The sequence below is a fragment of the Oncorhynchus mykiss genome, chromosome Y, assembly GCF_013265735.2.
Source record: "Oncorhynchus mykiss isolate Arlee chromosome Y, USDA_OmykA_1.1, whole genome shotgun sequence".
Taxonomy (NCBI): domain Eukaryota; kingdom Metazoa; phylum Chordata; class Actinopteri; order Salmoniformes; family Salmonidae; genus Oncorhynchus; species Oncorhynchus mykiss.
Genome location: NC_048593.1, coordinates 17,216,734 through 17,233,060, shown reverse-complemented (window position 1 = coordinate 17,233,060; position 16,327 = coordinate 17,216,734). Strand labels below are relative to the sequence as shown.

At 46.6% G+C, this 16,327-nt stretch overlaps 1 protein-coding gene across 3 annotated transcripts in view; it reads left to right on the top strand.

Annotated features, from left to right (window-relative positions):
* LOC110509728 (breakpoint cluster region protein) overlaps positions 1–16,327 on the top strand; it is a 131,026-nt gene that overhangs the window by 102,000 nt on the left and 12,699 nt on the right. For 2 of the 3 annotated variants that reach the window (XM_036967542.1, XM_036967544.1), the window contains exons 5-16: positions 312–419; positions 2,097–2,157; positions 2,443–2,495; positions 2,677–2,817; positions 7,547–7,668; positions 7,918–8,083; positions 8,206–8,325; positions 8,475–8,550; positions 8,799–8,909; positions 9,129–9,203; positions 9,725–9,822; positions 11,261–11,392. In XM_036967542.1, the coding sequence (XP_036823437.1) occupies positions 312–419; positions 2,097–2,157; positions 2,443–2,495; positions 2,677–2,817; positions 7,547–7,668; positions 7,918–8,083; positions 8,206–8,325; positions 8,475–8,550; positions 8,799–8,909; positions 9,129–9,203; positions 9,725–9,822; positions 11,261–11,392 (1,263 nt within the window). The remainder of the gene's footprint in view (positions 1–311; positions 420–2,096; positions 2,158–2,442; positions 2,496–2,676; positions 2,818–7,546; positions 7,669–7,917; positions 8,084–8,205; positions 8,326–8,474; positions 8,551–8,798; positions 8,910–9,128; positions 9,204–9,724; positions 9,823–11,260; positions 11,393–16,327) is intronic. The other variant, XM_036967543.1, reaches the window with a different exon arrangement.

Here is a 16,327-nt window from a genome sequence, read left to right as displayed (position 1 = left end):
GTCAAACTGCTCCACTCCACCACCATGGCAAAAGCCGCAGGCTAGGAGTACGCTGCAGAAACCATGGTGCTCGCCGTGGCGAGCATGACACTGCCTCGTCTGTCGAACTGTGTCCCCAAGTCTGTGTTTTTGTTTCTTCACCCCTAGCTGTCATTTGTCATGTTGTGATTATGCCAACATATCCTTCTTTCCCCCCAAAACAGCAATACAAACAGAAGGCCTACTTTGGTAAATATGGGTTATGGAAAGTGGTGACTGTGTTTCAATGTGACCTGTATTTTGTCCCCCCTCTCTCCCTGTTTGTCGGACAGGCCAGCCAGCTGGGAGTGTACCGGGCCTTTGTGGACAACTATGAGGTTGCCGTGGAGACGGCGGAGAAGTGCTGCCAGGCAAACACGCAGTTCGCTGAAATCTCTGAGGTAATGTGAACTGGCACGGAGGTAGAGGGGGAGGGTTTTGTCCTTTCATCTTGACTCTGGGGGCCAGGGGGTACACCTCTTGTTTTGGACATGGTGATGGGAGATGATGACTTGGGGGTGGCAAGAAAGAAACATCCCTCCACTGAAAGTACACCGACACGCTCAGCCTCCCGTCTCCATACTCAAAGGGACGGTTTGAACAAAGATGTTCTGCTTCTCTTCAAGCTCTCTCTTCCTGAGAGGAAAGCAGCTCTTTCTCCAGTTCTTAGGAAGCGGCTTTGTGGCCCAGCCCCAGGTCACTCTGCCTCGCTGCGTAGAGAGACCGACTGAGAGGAAGCGTTGCACACTGAAAGTGGGTGAAAGTGGGCCATTAAGCACACAAGGGGAAATCTTTGGGAGAACATTTCACAGCTACCCGGTGTAAAGAGGACAGTGGGGTATCAAAGGCACCACTCAACAGCTTTAGGCTATTCCTTTTACCCACAAACCCCTTCACCGCCACCACCCACCTAATATCCCAGTCATTGCCATTAGAACACATTTGAATACTGTACAACACAGGAGGTTGGTGGTACCTTAATTGGGGAGGACGGGCTCCTGGTAATGGCTGGAGCGGAGTAGGTGGAATGGTAACAGATACATCAGACACATGGTTTCTATGTGTTTGATGCCATTCCATGAGCTCTGTTCCAGCCATTATTATGAGCCGTCCTCCCCTCAGCAGCCTCCATTGCTGTACCCAACCAGAAGGGAGAAGTGTGTGTGTGTGTGAGCTGTGTGTTCAGCCGTGATGTGGAACAATGCAGAGGGTGTGGTGGTTAATATTTTGGGTTTCTGGTTGCTTTGTGAGCCCCCCCGGCGGCCAGAGGCCCTGAAGTAGGGAAATGCACTCCATCTCACCTATGTGTAGATGAAGCATGACAGGGTAATGTATTCTAATCCTCCCCCCAAACTGAGCTTCTACAGGCAGCCTGAAGGGCCCAGCCATGCTAGTGGAAGAACGTCTCTCTCAGATAGGATGTGGAATTACTTGAACAGGGAAGCATAATGCCAGGGCAAGGACACTAACTAAACATGCCTGTGGTGCTGTCGTACTTTGGGAGAAACAGTTTAGACAACAACGTACGAAACTGGGGTAAGTCTTGGTGTAATGCTTCATTACTTGAAGCACGGACTACGGGAGTCCGTGAGGTAAACGATCAAATCAAAATTTGACTAAGATCTCTTGACTATCAGGGGGGCTTGTTTTGGACTAATATTCTAAAGTCCTTGTGTAGCCACGATCGCGGCTACGTAAAATCTTGAGCCAAAGCTACCGGTGAACATTGAGGATGGTGCCTGGATTTGAGGGAGAGAATCAATCAATCAGTGTTCTTATTGAGATATGTAGTAATGCATTGTCTCTCTGCCATCTGAATGTGACAGTGGGAAAAAATGCTGATGTGTGCTTATTGGGTGCAGGATGAGTAAGTGTCTGTCCTCAGTGCTGGAGGCCTCTCTGCATTCTGAATGGCACTCTATTCCATTTATAGTGCCTTACTTTTGACCAAGCCAAGGGCCAGGCTACTACTATTATTTATCAGCACCATGTACCTCATGTATGAGGCATGTTGATTAGTTTCAGGTTTTTCCCCTGTGCAATGTTGCCCACTGTTCACTCATTCTGTGTCCCTACAGAACCTCAAGGTGAGGAGTACGAAGGACTTGAAGGACCAGTCAGCCAAGAACTCTCTGGAGAGTAAGTAGCCCACAGCATTACTGAACCTGGAACGTACAGTAAGAAAATAGGCCGAAACGAGGAAGGACCTACCTGTTGCAAAGCATTTTGGTACGGTGCAGAGCGTTTTGATACGGTGTGCACTAATGAAGACAACCCGTGAAATCACTGCCACAGGCCAGTGCACATTTTCTTGGCCTATCTAGTGGAAACAGCACGGGCAGTATTTGACTGGGGTCATGTCATATTGCTCTGACTTAGGTTGTAATGTAATTCATGCTGCTATCTCTCCTTTCTCTCTTAAAGCTCTCCTGTACAAGCCAGTGGACAGAGTGACCCGAAGCACCCTGGTTCTGCACGTGAGTACAGGGCAGCCTTTTTGTTTTTTCCTGCTCATTTGTATGTACCGGTAACTCTCTGAACCTCACACCACGTGATTTTTAAATACTGTCTTGGTTTTAACTGCCGATCCCAATACTGTAACACAGGCTCTGCTTGTAAGGCACTGTAACTCTGTGTCTCTGACGTTCCACTCTGCAGGACTTGCTCAAGCACACGCCCTGCAGCCACCCGGACCACCCCCTGCTCCAGGACGCGCTCCGCATCTCCCAGAACTTTTTGTCCAGCATCAACGAGGAGACCACGCCCAGACGCCAGTCCATGACCGTCAAGAAGGGAGAGGTGAGGAGCAGCACTGATCTAGGAGCAGTTTTTCCTGTTAGGTCATAATGAATAAGATTACATGGACAGGTGGGGACCTGACCCTAGATCAGCACTCCTCCTCTGATATGCTTTATGAATAGAGGCTCGGCTGTATCTCTGTGTTGTTGAATGTTCTTAAGCAATTAGACCAAAGCAGAGCTTTATCTTTTTTGGCTCTGGGCCATTGTGACTGTTATGTTATTCTAGGTTTATGGTGAGGGTATGGTATTACATCATTGACCATCAGTAACCCAACACTGGTAGATTGAACCTTGCCCTGCCCTCATAACGACCTGTAGTGATTCCACTGAAGGGGGGGTATGGGATGACCTAATATGGTGTCAAACGCAATATATGCCCAAATATGGCAATAATAGAAAGTCCCCTGCACGTGCCTGTTAGGAACCCCAGTGTTTGCTCTCTGTGCTGGATCTCCGTCCCTCCAACCCCGACATCTTCCCCCCTAGAGACCACCTGAGTTGGAGTTGCACATGAATGGATGTCATTTGATTGACAGCTGGCGTGACACCGGCGTTCATAATGCCCCATATCGAGCCTCTTATCGCTGACTGGGGAGTACAGATTCATTATTCATGTTGAGACACCTCCCTATGCACATGGGATGTCATTACTGCATCCCAACGTTAGCCCCCTGTTATATTGTGCTTTAGAAGCTAGTGTGTGACTGTGTGTGTGTGTGTGTGTGTGTGTGTGTGTGTGTTTTAACCCCACTATGTTAAGATACAGTGCCTTGCGAAAGTATTCGGCCCCCTTGAACTGATTTGAACAAATCAAAAACTGAAAAATTGGGCGTGCAAAATTGACCTGACCTTTCGGTTACCGGCCCAACGCTCTTAACCGCTAGGCTCCCTGCCGCCTCTCCCCCATTACACAGTAGTGTCATGCAGTACATTGTAACCTGTTGTGCTTTGTTCAGTGGAGGCGTGCAGGAGGAGAGCAGCACAAGTGTCACCCAGGGGCCCTGCCCAGCCAGATGGGGGGTGTAGAGGGGTGGGGGCCATAAAGAAGATGCTTAATTAAAATGCAAATGAGCCTGGTGGCCTCTGAAGCCTGACTCTCCCTCTCCCTCTCCAACCTCACCCTCTCTCTCTCTCCCTCTTCCTATCCCTCTCCAACCTCACCCTCTCTCTCTCCCTCTCCCTCTCCAACCTCACCCTCTCTCTCCCTCTCCCTCTCCAACCTCACCCTCTCTCTCTCTCTCTCCCTATCCCTCTCCAACCTCACCCTCTCTCTCCCTCTCCCTCTCCGACCTCACCCTCTCTCTCTCTCCTCTCTTTCTTTCTCTCTCTCTCTCTCTCTCTCTCTCTCTCCCTCTCCCTCTCCAACCTCACCCTCTCTCTCTCTCAGCCAGTGAGGAAGTTATTTATCACAGACCATCATGGCTGCCTTCATTATCTATCTAATGAATAATTAGAGCTGCCATTGGGAATTAGTAAATTAGCAGCGTCTCATCTCCTTGGCAGGGATATCACACTGCATGTCAATCAGGTTGAAGGCTGCACAGAGCAGGTGTCCTGCCGTGCCTCTGTGGTGCCTGTGTGTTGTGTGGCTTCCTGGATCTGAGCCATTGTGTGACATACATTTTAAGAGGGTTCCACATCATAGAATTCGGAGTACTAGAATGGACATGAACTTTCTTACAGGGGGATGAAGGTCAGCCATGTTGGTCAGGGAGCCCGTGCTGTCATCAGATATTGTGTCAAATAATGAATTTGAAGAATTTATCTGCACTGCATATTTGTTAGCTAGCTAGCCCAGACAGTTTTAGAGGAATGATTCCACACATTTTTCAAATGAGCTGCCAATATGCCAACATTCCAGTCAAACGCAGTCAATCCACAGGCATACTGTACGTAGGCTGAAATCACTTGATTATAGATAGGACTTAGACAAGTTGTAAATGCAACAAGTACCTATATATATATATATACAGTGCCTTGCGAAAGTATTCGGCCCCCTTGAACTTTGCGACCTTTTGCCACATTTCAGGCTTCAAACATAAAGATATAAAACTGTATTTTTTTGTGAAGAATCAACAACAAGTGGGACACAATCATGAAGTGGAACGACATTTATTGGATATTTCAAACTTTTTTAACAAATCAAAAACTGAAGAATTGGGCGTGCAAAATTATTCAGCCCCTTTACTTTCAGTGCAGCAAACACTCTCCAGAAGTTCAGTGAGGATCTCTGAATGATCCAATGTTGACCTAAATGACTAATGATGATAAATACAATCCACCTGTGTGTAATCAAGTCTCCGTAAAAATGCACCTGCACTGTGATAGTCTCAGAAGTCCGTTAAAAGCACAGAGAGCATCATGAATAACAAGGAACACACCAGGCAGGTCCGAGATACTGTTGTGAAGAAGTTTAAAGCCGGATTTGGATACAAAAATATTTCCCAAGCTTTAAACCTCCCAAGGAGCACTGTGCAAGCGATAATATTGAAATGGAAGGAGTATCAGACCACTGCAAATCTATCAAGACCTGGCCGTCCCTCTAAACTTTCAGCTCATACAAGGAGAAGACTGATCAGAGATGCAGCCAAGAGGCCCATGATCACTCTGGATGAACTGCAGAGATCTACAGCTGAGGTGGGAGACTCTGTCCATAGGACAACAATCAGTCGTATATTGCACAAATCTGGCCTTTATGGAAGAGTGGCAAGAAGAAAGCCATTTCTTAAAGATATCCATAAAAAGTGTTGTTTAAAGTTTGCCACAAGCCACCTGGGAGACACACCAAACATGTGGAAGAAGGTGCTCTGGTCAGATGAAACCAAAATTGAACTTTTTGGCAACAATGCAAAACGTTATGTTTGGCGTAAAAGCAACACAGCTGAACACACCATCCCCACTGTCAAACATGGTGGTGGCAGCATCATGGTTTGGGCCTGCTTTTCTTCAGCAGGGACAGGGAAGATGGTTAAAATTGATGGGAAGATGGATGGAGCCAAATACAGGACCATTCTGGAAGAAAACCTGATGGAGTCTGCAAAAGACCTGAGACTGGGACGGAGATTTGTTTCCAATAAGACAATGATCCAAAACATAAAGCAAAATCTACAATGGAATGGTTCAAAAATAAACATATCCAGGTGTTAGAATGGCCAAGTCAAAGTCCAGACCTGAATCCAATCGAGAATCTGTGGAAGAACTGAAAACTGCTGTTCACAAATGCTCTCCATCCAACCTCACTGAGCTCGAGCTGTTTTGCAAGGAGGAATGGGAAAAAAATTCAGTCTCTCGATGTGCAAAACTGATAGAGACATACCCCAAGCGACTTACAGCTGTAATCGCAGCAAAAGGTGGCGCTACAAAGTATTAACTTAAGGGGGCTGAATAATTTTGCACGCCCAATTCTTCAGTTTTTGATTTGTTAAAAAGGTTTGAAATATCCAATAAATGTCGTTCCACTTCATGATTGTGTCCCACTTGTTGTTGATTCTTCACAAAAAAATACAGTTTTATATCTTTATGTTTGAAGCCTGAAATGTGGCAAAAGGTTGCAAAGTTCAAGGGGGCCGAATACTTTCGCAAGGCACTGTATATATACATATATCATGTAATAATAATTTAATAGGGTCTCTATGGTCTACACATACTGAATGGTACAGTAACACCCCTGCATTTTGCCGGGGGAGACCCTGTTAGCTGTGTGTGAGCATGGATGACTCACACACACACACAGAAGCATATTCTCCTCCTCACCGTTGTTATGTCAGTGGTAATGACTGAGCGTTCAGGAGAGGCACCGGGGGGGGGGGGGGGGGGGGGGGGGGGCAGGTTAACATTTATTGTAATGACTCATGTACTGGAGGCAGCTCTGCAGAGTGGTCACTAGCTGGCACACCCACAAAGTCATCAAATCTGAGTTTAAACCTCACCCTAATGCCTAACCCTAAATTAAAATAAAAAAATATGTTTTTGTTTTCATGAATTTTTAAGATATAACCAGTGTTGTAGCTGGCCTATCTAGTGGAGGCCGCACAGTTCTGCACCCTGGGCAAGACCCATAACAATACATGTCAGAGGGGGAGGGCTACGACTGGCTGGGACTGGCTGTGACATCATGCTTCGCAGGCCCTGCTGCCACGGTGATGTGAGGCTGGGGGATCGCTGGTGCCTTGCCAGTGGGGAGAGGGGTTGAGGGGGAGACGAAGGGGGGGGGTGCTTGTGTACCTCTACCCTTCCGGTCTCGCACTATAAGACCATTCATTGTAGGGAGTGCAGTAAATCTGTAAAATAGTGATGTGTTTTACTTCTTCAGAAATGCAATCTATATGTCCTCACACGGTCTATAGTATGTGCTTTGATCAAATTTGTCCTCCTTATATTATGTTTGAACACAGTATGCTTTACTTAGAACACCCACCTCACGTGCTGTAGACTTTTTGGTCCTGTTCTCAAATGTACCCCCTATAGTCCTTCATGAGGTTAGACAAGGGCGTCATACACTGTTCTGACGTTGGCCCTCTCCTGATGCTGTTTTATTTTATACCCAGAGCTGTCACTGTACAGCTGTGTGGAAAAACAACATCACTGCCCCCTTCTGGTTCATGGTGGCACAACAGGCCACACAGTATCTCAACCAGTGCAGATGAGGACGTTGAGGATATTGATTGATTAGCTGATGTATAAATTTGTTCTGCTGACTGTTGATGGCTGGTTGTGTGATTCTGTAGAACCGCCAGCTGCTGAAGGACAGCTTCATGGTGGAGCTGGTGGAGGGAGCCAGGAAGCTCCGTCATGTTTTCCTCTTCACCGACCTGCTGCTCTGCGCCAAGCTCAAGAAACAGATCGGAGGGTAAAATAGACATCTTTCTGTCTATATTTCACTCTTTTTTCCCTGTTCTTCTAACATATTCCAGGACATCTATCACAGGACACCTAGTTATATAAAGGTTAAATACAAAATAAATAAAAATTAAATGCTAGGATTTCATATCTCCATTTCTCCCTCTCTTTCTCTCTCTCTCTACCCCCCTCTCTCACTTCTCTTTTTCTCTCTCTCTCTCTCTCTTTCTCTACCTTCTTTGTCCCTTCCTCTCGGCAGGAAGAGTCAGCAGTATGATTCCAAGTGGTACATCCCTCTGTCAGACCTGACCTTCCAGAACGCAGATGAGTCAGAGCCTCTGCACATCCCCCAGGTGCCTGACGAGGAGCTGGACGCCATGAAGGTCAAGATCTCTCACATCAAGAGTGAGATCCAGAGAGAGAAGGTATTTCACATACAGTGTTAATGCACACACACGCGCACACACACACACAGACACACACTAATCAGTAAAAATGTAGTTGACAGGTCTTTTGCAAATGTGTTGTCTTTGTCTGTGACCTCCAGAGAGCCAACAAAGGGTCAAAGGTGATTGAACGGTTGAGGAAGAAGCTGTCCGAGCAGGAGTCTCTTCTGCTGCTCACCTCCCCCGGTATGGCCCTCCGAGTACACAACAGGAATGGCAAGGTGAGCCCCCCTGTCTTCCTCGTTATCATCGTCAACACCAAAGGAGCATCACCATCAGCCCTCTTCAGCGTTACAACCATCATCGTCAACCACACCATCATCTTTGCTGTATGTAAGTGCATCGTATCTAAGTGTGTGCTGTGTTTCAGGGTTACACGTTCCTGATGTCATCCGACTACGAGCGGGCCGAGTGGAAGGAGACGATCCGGGAACAGCAGAAGAAATGTAGGTGTCCCTCAGCATTCGACTGTTACTGAACTACTTCACTATCGCTCTGTAAGCAATAGGTGTTTTGAGTAAGATTAGATGAAGAAGATCGACAACAATGTGACCTGTATTCCATGGTGTGTCGACTTTCTTGATGCATTGAAACCACTCATATTTGCTCACATGCAGCGTTACCTCCCATACTGTACTGTGTGGGTGACTGACCCCTGACCCTTGAGCCTGTGGTTGTATGGCCTCTCTCCCAGGCTTCAAGAGCTTCTCCCTGACCTCCATGGAGCTACAGATGTTGACCAACTCCTGTGTGAAGCTGCAGACTGTCCACCACATCCCGCTCACCATCAACAAAGAAGGTCAAGGTACCAGATGTTCCTCAATGTTCTGCTCTGAGGTTTTCTGTCAGATGCATCAACTGAAACATTCTCCACATAGGAACAAAACAGACGTTATAACAGTTTGGTTGGTCTGTTTTTAGTTTAGTTTTCTAGAGTAAAGAGAATAGAGTTATATGGCGTTCTTTATGGTTTCATTCCCCATTCCAATGTGAACCTTCATCTCTCTTCCTTGTGTTTTTCCAGAAGATGAATCGCCTGGCCTCCATGGATTCCTGAATGTAATCGTCCACTCTGCCTCGGGCCTCAAACAGAGCCTGAGTGAGTGTCCTTCCTCCTCGGAAGGGCCTTCATACCGGACATAGTGTACAGGAGTAATAACAAAGGCCTTAGCCTGCGTTCCAAATGGCACCCTATTCCCTTCATAGGGCACTACTTTTGACCAGGGCTCTATAGGGAATAGGGTGCCATTTGGGACGACACCCCTTACTCTAAGCTTACTGGAGCTACCGCTGTTCTGTAGCACAGGCATAAACATTAAACACACCGGTTCTGGTAAACGTCATAGAATTTGATCGAGGTTACTGATAGCACAGAAGTTTAAACATATGTTCAACATATATTTAATGTGTTAGTACGTTGTTCACAGCGACATCAGCAGGCGTAACTATGATGACAGTTCATTTACAGAGCTCACATTGAGAAAAGTCCCTGACCAAAATGGCAGATTTTGCTAGGATGCCAATGTGTTCTATTTAATTCTGTGGGGTATCGTCATAGAGACCACTCCTAGTGCTAGTCTTTTTGGGCGAATCTAACTGTGTCTCCTCTTCTCCTCTCAGATCTGTACTGCACGTTAGAGGTGGACTCCTTTGGCTACTTTGCGAACAAAGCAAAGACGCGGGTGTATCGGTACACCACAGAGCCCAAATGGAACGAGGTAGGAACTTCTATTGTTATTACCCGACATATGCAGAGTACAGCATCGGCATTTGTCTTTTACTACCAAGGCCGCGACATCTGGTGTTGTGGAGTACGTGTCTTAATGAGAGAAAGCCTGTATGGCCTCTTCAGTACGGAGAAGGAGGTAACAGCAGAGTAAGTGTCTTAATTAGAGAAAGCCTGTATGGCCTCTTCAGTAAGGAGAAGGAGGTAACAGCAGAGAGCCCAACTGGAGCAGATGTTTCGCATCCAGGCACACACACACACACACACACACACACACACACACACACACACACACACAGTCAGAGCTGAACACCGCGAACACAAAGTGCTGGTGCGTCATGAGCTATGTGAACGCGCACGACAGCTTTGAGACACAATCAGCGAATGTGTTCGTCTGCAGCAGGAATGTTCCGCCAGGCTCCAGGAACTGCTGCTGCCTCTGCTGCTTAATCCATTTGCTCAGTAAAGTGGAAATAGTGCTAATGAGGAGCTTCTGATGATGACTCGTGTCTGTGGAAATGTTCACGGAATGCGCTGCGACCTGAACCATGTGGAAACCATATGCAGGGTTTTCTTTCACGTAATTAATGGGAATCTCCATCAGCGGTCCATTCTGCTGTTCACAATGCGTTTGCATCTACAGCACTTAACTGCTAACATATACAGACCAACACTATAGAGTATCTCTTGGAAGAGACTTTGGAAGAGACTTTCATGCCAAATACTTAACTACCAATGTAAAGAAAAACTGAATCTCTGCTTCTGCCTGCTCCTTATCAGAGTCCCACTATAGGTGGGCCTCATCTTCACCTGTTCTGAAACCCCTAATTCTTTACACTGGTCCTTTGAGAAATGACCGTAAAGCCTCTTCAAACTATGTGGTTTTAGTGTGCAGATAGGTCCCATAAATCTATGTGATTTCTGTGGCGTTTTCTCTCGCTCTCTTTCTCTCTCGATCGCTGGTTTTTCTCCCTCTCTCTCGATCTCTTGCTACTCTTTCTTTTTCTCTCTCTCGCGACTCTTTATCACGTTTCAGGTAAGACCCAAATGCAGACTGTATCAAAGTAGCAATGTTTTTTACAGCAACAGGGGCAGGCAAACGACAGGCAGGCAGAGGTCGATAATCCAGAGTAGTGGGGCAAAGGTACAGGACGGCAGGCAGACTCAGGGTCAGGGCGGGCAGAAAAGGTCAAAACCGGGAAAAGCAGGAACAATCAAGAGAAAAACGCTGGTAGGTTGTGACGAAACAAAACAAATTGGCAACAGACAAACAGAGGACACAGGTATAAATACACAGGGGATAATGGGGAAGATGGGTGACACCTGGAGGGGGTGGAGACAATCACAAAGACAGGTGAAACAGATCAGGGCGTGACACATTCTCTCTCTCCCCTCTCTTTCTCTCTCTCCCCTCTCTCTCTGTACTCCAGGAGTTTGAGATAGACCTGGAGGGCTCTCAGACCCTGAGGCTGTTGTGTTATGAGAAGAGCTACAACAAGACCAAGCAGATCAAAGAGGACGGAGACAGCACCGACCGCATCATCGGCAAAGGACAGATCCCGGTACGTCTCTGAGTCAACGTAACGCTGTAACGTCACCATGGCGACATAGCCAGTGTGGTGTGATTGCTGTCTGAATGTCCTAGATGCGGACTGGACACTGCTGAGTGCTGTGCTGATTCACTTAATGAATTAGCTTATTGTGTGAGTAGTAGGATAGACTGTCTACAGTGACTAGATGTGTTTTTAGATGAATTTAAAATAGACTTATCTTAGAGGGTAAAATGTCAGTAACCCATCCGGTTACTGACATACTGAGTTTGAATCAGGGTCCATAATTCATGTGTTCAACCTGACCTGGAAACCCTGTCACTCCCGCTGAGGTTCTCTCACTTTCAATTGTAAATGTATGTGTACACACAGTTTTTTTTTGCTTGTGGGTTTTGAGGGATGGAGTACTGTATAGGGGGCCCACTGGTATGGGCTTTGTGTACATAGCCCGTTTTGTTTCAAGGAAAGGCAGGTAGCCTTGGTTAGTGTTTCAGAGCCATGGGGCCTCTGCTTTGATCTGGTCTACTCCTGGGGGGATTTACTGTTCCCTGTTCCCCTCCCCCACTTGGCCAGCTGTGTGTGTGTGTGTGTGTGTGTGTGTGTGTGTGTGTGTGAGTGTGAGAGTGAGAGAGAACCTTTCAGTATTCAGTGGTGTCCAATAACAAACATACGTTTACCGGACCTGGGGCAGTCTTGTAGGGGGAAGTTGACACTAAACACTGATCTTGGGTCAGTTTAGCATTTGCCCCACTAATGGTTAAAATGATGAATGGGGGAGGTAGCTGAGCCTATATCTGTACCTATGGGGAATCCATACCCCAGAGCAGAGGGAGTTCTGATGCCTTAACCCAGGTAGTTCCTCTCTGGTTTGTCGCTTGCTCGTTAAACAAACAAAGCAAAAAATGTGGGAATACGGCTCCCTCTAGTGGTTGCCGTGGTTACTGGGATGAGTATCGCCATGCCGACTACGATGGTGGTTCAACACAGAATCGTCCCATACCCCAGTCTGTACTTGCTGTACCACCCACACCACACGTGTTTGCTTGTGTAGCGCCGGGCTCTCTCCTCCTCGGATCTATGTGCTGTGTTCCTCAGTAGTCTTACATCTGGGTTCACACGGAAACACACACAGCGGGACGCCGTGTTGCCCAAGCTGAGCGGCTTAGTATGAAAGTCCCAACAGATTATTTATTTATTCATTCATTTAACCTTTATTTTGACACGGAGCCCTGGATGCACATCAATACACACTATTCAGATCAACACGCGAGGTGGGCATGTTGGTGCACTGGGCTCGGCCAATAGAGGATGGGGGGGGGGGTCAAGGTGGAGTCAATGGAGAACAGAGGGGAGGAGACAGAGAGACGCAGAGGGGCTTGTCATCCTGAAATGCAAATCCACACCTGTGTGTATGAGAACGTACTTTAGCTGGCGATCCTGACACACACACACACACCCACACACACACACATTCCTCAGAGCAAGCGATTCAGGTGTGTGTTGGGCGAAACAGAGCTTTCCCTGGACCACTGGAGATCATTGTGGACGGGGCTGAGTTAGGCTACACACTGGGACTGGACGCAGAGAGACTGGGACACACACCATGCTGAGGCTACAGCTCTACTGGCGGAGGAGCAGCAGAGGAAACAAGGAGAAGAGGAGGAGGGAAGAAGAAGAAGAAGAAGGGCAGTATGGGCCTGACAGGAGCGTCTACCACCAACTCCCTGAATCTACAGACCTTGCACACTAGACTTTCTCAGTCTTTGTCAGTCTCTCGACACAGAAAGCCATGACAGGTGAAGTAGCTGAGGACAGAGGAGATGGGATGTAAGGCCTGCACTCTGTTGGCCTGACACTGCAGCAGGGTCAGTGTGTAGGGCAGTAGGGAGAGGGGAAAGGAGGTCCCCGGCCTGGGGCGAGGGGAGAAGTATACGCAGTGCACTGCTGAGAGGCACAGTAACCCCCCCCCCCCCTCACTGTACGATGACTAATGTCCAATGGTTTGACAGAAACAAGCCATGTACGGGGAGGGGAACGGGCAACTGTGTGTGTGTTTACTTTTGTTGTCCACATTCCAGCGACAAACAGCCCATGTTAGCTGTACTCTAAGTTTGCGCAGTGACATGCTGATGGCCTCTGGCTCGACCCCGTACAGGCAAGGATTCCTTGTCCTTTGACTTTTTGGATGTGATCGTGCGTGTTTTCCTCTGTTGAACTGATACGGACTGAAAGAGGGACCTTCTCTGTACCCTACCGGTGTGCTGTTACTGTACTGGCCCAGGAGATTGAAATGATTCAATTAAGTGCTGGGAACATGATCCAGCACTGCATGTGATCAGATGGAGCTTAGCCAAGATGGGGTTGAGGGAAAAAGGTACACGATGAACTGTGGGTGGGTGTGGTGTGGTACGGTGTGCCCGGCTGAATTCAGTACAGATGGCAGGATCTGTTTCTCTGTTTGTCCAGAGTGGACAGGAGGACAGTTAGCTGACTAATGCAGGAGATGCTAGGGGCCAGATTTGCTGACCAACTGAAACCTGAGGTTGCACTTGATAACACGTTATAACGCCACTGTGTGAAGAAAATGATAAACAATTGGTGTATTCAGTCCTAGGGAAGACGTCAGCCGAAAGGTCTTGTTTATGAGTCTTGGTGTATGTGTGTAGTGGTGTTTATGAGTCTTGGTGTCTGTGTGTATTGGTGTCTGTGTGTATTGGTGTTTATGAGTCTTGGTGTATGTGTGTAGTGGTGTTTATGAGTCTTGGTGTCTGTGTGTATTGGTGTCTGTGTGTATTGGTGTTTATGAGTCTTGGTGTATGTGTGTATTGGTGTCTGTGTGTATTGGTGTCTGTGTGTATTGGTGTCTGTGTGTAGTGATGTCTGTGTGTAGTGGTGTTTATGAGTATTGGTGTCTGTGTGTATTGGTGTCTGTGTGTATTGGTGTTTATGAGTCTTGGTGTCTGTGTGTATTGGTGTCTGTGTGTATTGGTGTTTATGAGTCTTGGTGTCTGTGTGTATTGGTGTTTATGAGTCTTGGTGTCTGTGTGTAGTGGTGATTATGAGTTTTGGTGTCTGTGTGTATTGGTGTTTATGAGTCTTGGTGTCTGTGTGTATTGGTGTCTGTGTGTATTGGTGTTTATGAGTCTTAGTGTCTGTGTGTATTGGTGTTTCTGAGTCTTGGTGTCTGTGTGTATTGGTGTTTATGAGTCTTGGTGTCTGTGTGCAGTGGTGTTTATGAGTCTTGGTGTCTGTGTGGTGGTGTCTGTGTGTATTGGTGTTTATGGGTCTTGGTGTCTGTGTGTATTTGTGTCTGTGTGTATTGGTGTTTATGAGTCTTGGTGTCTGTGTGTATTGGTGTTTATGAGTCTTGGTGTCTGTGTGTATTTGTGTCTGTGTGTATTGGTGTTTATGAGTCTTGGTGTCTGTGTGTATTGGTGTTTATGAGTCTTGGTGTCTGTGTGTATTGGTGTTTATGAGTCTTGGTGTCTGTGTGTATTGGTGTTTATGAGTCTTGGTGTCTGTGTGTATTTGTGTCTGTGTGTATTGGTGTTTATGAGTCTTGGTGTCTGTGTGTATTGGTGTTTATGAGTCTTGGTGTCTGTGTGTAGTGGTGTTTATGAGTCTTGGTGTCTGTGTGTATTGGTGTTTATGAGTCTTGGTGTCTGTGTGCAGTGGTGTTTATGAGTCTTGGTGTCTGTGTGGTGGTGTCTGTGTGTATTGGTGTCTGTGTGTATTGGTGTTTATGAGTCTTGGTGTCTGTGTGTATTTGTGTCTGTGTGTATTGGTGTCTGTGTGTATTGGTGTTTATGAGTCTTGGTGTCTGTGTGTAGTGGTGTGTATGAGTCTTGGTGTCTGTGTGTAGTGGTGTCTGTGTGTATTGTTGTCTGTGTGTATTGGTGTTTATGAGTCTTGGTGTCTGTGTGTAGTGGTGTCTGTGTGTATTGGTGTCTGTGTGTATTGGTGTTTATGAGTCTTGGTGTCTGTGTGTATTGGTGTTTATGAGTCTTGGTGTCTGTGTGTATTGGTGTCTGTGTGTATTGGTGTTTATGAGTCTTGGTGTATGTGTGTAGTGGTGTTTATGAGTCTTGGTGTCTGTGTGTATTGGTGTCTGTGTGTATTGGTGTTTATGAGTCTTGGTGTATGTGTGTATTGGTGTCTGTGTGTATTGGTGTCTGTGTGTATTGGTGTCTGTGTGTAGTGATGTCTGTGTGTAGTGGTGTTTATGAGTATTGGTGTCTGTGTGTATTGGTGTCTGTGTGTATTGGTGTTTATGAGTCTTGGTGTCTGTGTGTATTGGTGTCTGTGTGTATTGGTGTTTATGAGTCTTGGTGTCTGTGTGTATTGGTGTTTATGAGTCTTGGTGTCTGTGTGTAGTGGTGATTATGAGTTTTGGTGTCTGTGTGTATTGGTGTTTATGAGTCTTGGTGTCTGTGTGTATTGGTGTCTGTGTGTATTGGTGTTTATGAGTCTTAGTGTCTGTGTGTATTGGTGTTTATGAGTCTTGGTGTCTGTGTGTATTGGTGTTTATGAGTCTTGGTGTCTGTGTGCAGTGGTGTTTATGAGTCTTGGTGTCTGTGTGGTGGTGTCTGTGTGTATTGGTGTTTATGGGTCTTGGTGTCTGTGTGTATTTGTGTCTGTGTGTATTGGTGTTTATGAGTCTTGGTGTCTGTGTGTATTGGTGTTTATGAGTCTTGGTGTCTGTGTGTATTTGTGTCTGTGTGTATTGGTGTTTATGAGTCTTGGTGTCTGTGTGTATTGGTGTTTATGAGTCTTGGTGTCTGTGTGTATTGGTGTTTATGAGTCTTGGTGTCTGTGTGTATTGGTGTTTATGAGTCTTGGTGTCTGTGTGTATTTGTGTCTGTGTGTATTGGTGTTTATGAGTCTTGGTGTCTGTGTGTATTGGTGTTTATGAGTCTTGGTGTCTGTGTGTAGTGGTGTTTATGAGTC